At 34.0% G+C, this 4598-nt stretch overlaps 2 protein-coding genes across 2 annotated transcripts in view; both read left to right on the forward strand.

The window, feature by feature from the left end:
- LOAG_18393 (hypothetical protein) overlaps positions 1–1670 on the forward strand; it is a 3479-nt gene extending 1809 nt beyond the window's left edge. The window contains exons 5-7 of the mRNA XM_020451053.1: positions 461–528; positions 859–1086; positions 1263–1670. Of these exons, the coding sequence (XP_020305196.1) occupies positions 461–528; positions 859–1086; positions 1263–1403 (437 nt within the window). The 3' untranslated portion in view covers positions 1404–1670. The remainder of the gene's footprint in view (positions 1–460; positions 529–858; positions 1087–1262) is intronic.
- Positions 1671–2407: 737 nt separating this feature from the next.
- Positions 2408–4557, forward strand: LOAG_12866 (hypothetical protein; the record flags this gene model as incomplete). The annotated part of the gene is made up of 5 exons (XM_003148378.2): positions 2408–2536; positions 2693–2839; positions 2987–3109; positions 3414–3629; positions 4330–4557. The coding sequence occupies exons 1-5, from the start codon at positions 2420–2422 to the stop codon at positions 4555–4557; spliced, it is 831 nt and encodes a 276-aa protein (XP_003148426.1). The 5' UTR covers positions 2408–2419.
- Between the last annotated feature and the right edge of the window lie 41 nt (positions 4558–4598).

Here is a 4598-nt window from a genome sequence, read left to right on the forward strand (position 1 = left end):
TACACACTTGTGCGACCACCAATGAACATACTGCAGTAAAATGACGAGCAGTCGTGCTATATATGTACTAATATTTTTTCGAAATATAATCTAGCGTAGAGACCAGATGAGAAGTTCATTCACTTCATTGGATTGCATATTAGGAAAGCATTGATCATCTGGAAGCTTTCGGATTATTTCATATCAAGTATATAATTTCTAAATAGTCTATCTTGCATAAGTTTTTGATTTTAGCCCGTTATAAAGCTTCTAATTAATCGGCATAACAACAAATATTCCTATACTTCTCAGTCGGACGACAACTTAATGAAGAATTTGGAACTATTTGATCGACTTGTTACACGATTTAATGATCGTGTCCTTTTTGTAAAAGGTAACTGCTCCTTCACATGTTTGCTAGTTAAATTAAATTGCTAATTGCTAACTATGCTTTTTCATAAGATGATCATTCGTTTTGCAGATATGGGTGCAGAGAATGCAGAAGTATGCCAGTGGACATTTTTTGGACAAGGCAGAAAAAAGGCCGAAGTAAGCTGGACAAGTTTTTTCTTTTATCATATCAAGATCAGTTTTTTCTGCCAGATCGGATTCTTCATACCTCAAGTTTTTTAGAATTAACTCTTTCCTTTCATATCAATACCCAGTATATTTTACTATGCAATACAAATTTGTTTGTTTTTCTCATTGAAATTCACACTTTACGGCTTCATTGTTTTTAACTGACTTTTTTAGGGGTTATTGTTAATTTTAAAACACTTTGTGCGATGTGATATATGATCATTTATCGTCCATCGAAGTGATCAGTCTGATCATTATTTTCATAAATCGCGAAGCTGTTTACCATTAAATAAATTACAGATTTGTTGTACATCAATAGTTTATGCAACTGATAAAAAACAAACGAAAGTCGAATTCCCAGAAGCTCGTATTTATGAAGAAGCAATGAACGTCTTACTCTTTGAAGAGCGACACGTTTGTATTCGGTGTGGTGGTGAAGGCGGGAGCTGCTCACCACCACGCGGCCTTTCTACGTCCCAATTGCAGCTTCCACCATTTATTTATTCGTCTCACAGCGCTTCAGTTTCGGTGTGTTTTAATACATCGATTTTAAAAGTAAAAATTCATCTTGTCAAATAGGACTGTCATAGAACATAGAACTGCGTATTTTATAGAAATGAAATGAGTGAGAAAATTTTTAAATATAACTATATATTTTTGCGGAAGGATTTTTCTGTAGAATGTAATATTGGATATCTTTCCAGCCACAGTGTACTTCACCTGCTTTGTTTGGTAATGATGTGCCAGGAACTAGCGGGCAGGATGATCGACGTCGTGCTTCAAAATTGATTGATGGACGCTCAAATAGCCTTGTTGTAACAACCGTTAGTGAGGATACAACATAAATGTAAATTTTACATCGGGGATTTCCGATATCGGGATAATTCCAGTAAAGTCTCTGGAGAACTGCAGACCTAATTTGTAAAAGTTTTTTTCTACACTGAAACAAGTCCGGGAAAGTTTGCTGCTGGGAGAAATGAGTGATTACTTTGTTTACTTCCAGTGTTTATTTTATGAGGCTTGGTCCAAGAGTTTTCTTCCTTGCCAACAACACTAAGATTTATCGTTAACATTACTTGACTGTTGGTTGTTTAAGGGTAGGTTTTTAGTTCAGAAGAGTACTTCTGATTTAAAATTTTTTAAATCTACTTTTGTGGAGCGCAAGAGACCGTAATTTTTATTGCTTTTCGTGATTTACTTCAGTGTTTAACTTTCTCTGTTGACTAGGAATTTGAGCTTGTTTTATTAATTTCATGTTTTATTATATTTGCATTTTACGCTTCGGCTTTCTTTTTTTTTGAATAAAAATGTGCAGGAACAAGATTTTGTAATTCTTCTATCAGTTAAGAACGTATTCTTTGGCTTCAATACGTAATAAGCATCCGATTGTATAGTATTAGATGTCAATAAGTTCCGTGTGACTGCGTTACATCTCGTAAAACTGTGATATTATTGGATTAAAAAATCCGAGATAATGTTCACTATGTTAAATTATTATTTCATGTTATTAGATGAGCTATATTAAATTATTATTTCTTATTACTGAGTTAGTCTATGCTAAATTATCATTTCATGTTAAGGCTAAAATTCTATGCTGGATGAAATGTCATTTAGATTCATTTAAAAAGAAAAGTCATATGATCTTTCATTGTTAAAATATGTTTGTAAATGTTAATCGTTTGTATAATGTTTCTAAATTATGTTTTTGAAAATAAAATCTCATCTAGCGGAGACGTAAACTGGATTAGAGGATATACCTAAACAGTATTCATGCGATTATTTTTTTATTGCTTATGTGTGTCATTTAATTATTGGATTACAAACTAAAACTCTTTATTTTTGAAATGTTCATATTTTAGCTATGACAGCTGATCTGTTAAAATTATGTGACCCAGCAGCTTATTATAATCAATTCTTATCGGAATCAATTTATCCAGATGGTCGGTCAATTAGTCGCTTTCGGCCAATAATGCTACGGGTTAATTTTTTGTCATTTCTCATTTCTCCATAAAATAAAGATATTATAGAAGTACATGCTTTGATACTGTCCGTGATAAGAATTGACAGAGAGCAATGGAAGGGACATGGAAGATCAAAATTTGGGTGGCCCTTTCTCTATGTTTTATAGATTTAGATGGGTGTTAACGGACGATCAGCGGGTTCCAGTTTTGCTCGACAAGGCGGGGCAACTGTTACATGTAATATTGAAGCATTGTTGGCACCCGTTTCGGATGCTCCCATTATTATGCCCATTATACAGGCTGCTCCAAATATACCAAAAGTAGGTTTTGTTTTGTTTTAATTTTCACGATTAAGTAAAATACGAAAATTAATTCTGGTAAAAATTTGAACATTTGAACATACCTTTCCGTTTACGATATTAATGAATGTGTTGTACAATTTGATGATCGGAAGATTTCTTTCGTAGAATTTGGTCGAAGATGCAATGGTTATGGTCAATCAACTTGTGGCACAAAATGCCTTCTGCACGAAAGATGCATTGAAAACGGCGGGTGGACGGCTAACATGGCTTCTTAATTTACATATCATGGTAATTTTGTGATGCCTTTATATCTTCATTGACTTACTGTGTCTCAGGAAGGTTGTCAATTGAATCAAAAACCACTTAGCAGAGGCCATGGTATTGTTATAGTGGAGAGCTATTCAAAATGAATTTTACTAAGTTCAAGCACAAAACGTGAAGCGGTTAAGCGATGGAATTTCCTGTTCAAGTGTAGTGTAGCTTTTGTGTTTATAAGAGATATAGAATTTACTGAATAATACGAAGTTATTACAAAGCAATTACACTATTACAATATTACATCATGTCAAATGACTGTAGGAACGCTTTCTAGATTTTAAACGTTGACGGGGCTATATGTGATGCCTTATGTACATGTATAGCTGGAGCATTGGTTGACTTGCGGCTTCCCGATGTTTGTACTGATTGTGAAGAAGATATCCCTATTGATATCAACAAAGTTAAACTCAGCGAGACATTTCATCACATCGAAATTGTGGATATTCCGGTTTCATCGACATTTATCGTTTATGAACCACCAAATGAAGAGGTAGACACTTTCATTCGTTACTATCATTCTGCGATGTATTTTTTTCTTTCATAATTTGTGTTGAATTGTGTTTACTAGCAAATGTTTTCTTAATCATGCTGTCGTAGAAAGCTTCCAATAATTTCTCGATTTTTTTTCTTTATAAAAAATCTTTTTTATAATCTCAAGCATTACGTAAATATTGAAATTTTGTTGATGAGATCATCTCACAGTTCTGTAGTTGGCGATTTCTCCAACGAATGCCCACCATCTCATCGTAGCATGGAAATTTTAGACAGTTCTACTATGGCAGAGAGTATTATATACTCCCAGAAACTTTGGGGGCTGAAAGTACCGCCATCTGTTAATGGGTAGTGATCACTAGGAGTGGGTTAAATGCTATCTATTGGAGATTTAACGAGTTTTGTGGGGTTAGTACAAAGTTTTTGTAGCCCGTTGTAATGGAAGATTACACAGCTTTGCAGTTTAGTTTTCACTTTAATTTTCGAGGAATTTATATTCAGTCTTACTCATTGGAAATAGCAACATCTCTTGAGAGCTTTGTTTATGACTTTAGGCATGAAAAAGGAAAAAAAGAACTCATTCAGTCATAATTTACATACAGTTCCAAATATTAAAGTGTGAAATGAAGCTTAACGTTTCGAATTATGTAGTACTTGATGAAGTCATAATAGACCCTATTAACGAGTCTGTTTTGCAGGTGAAAATTCTTTGTGACCCAGTGTCCGAATTATTTCGGGTAGCTCCTAACACAGTAATGATAGTAGTTGGAAATAATGCTCGAATCCATCGTATAAGTCAATCAGGCATATGCGGTGATGAAAATACGATGCGACATATGGTTGAGATGGCCGTTGGACGGCAGAAAGTAGTAGCTGAATCGATGCTTAAAGCTAAAGAGGCCCACTTAATGAGAGAAAAGGAATAATATCTTTGAATATATATATATATATATATATATATATATAT

The sequence above is a fragment of the Loa loa genome, assembly GCF_000183805.2.
Source record: "Loa loa unplaced genomic scaffold supercont3.289, whole genome shotgun sequence".
Lineage (NCBI taxonomy): Eukaryota > Metazoa > Nematoda > Chromadorea > Rhabditida > Onchocercidae > Loa > Loa loa.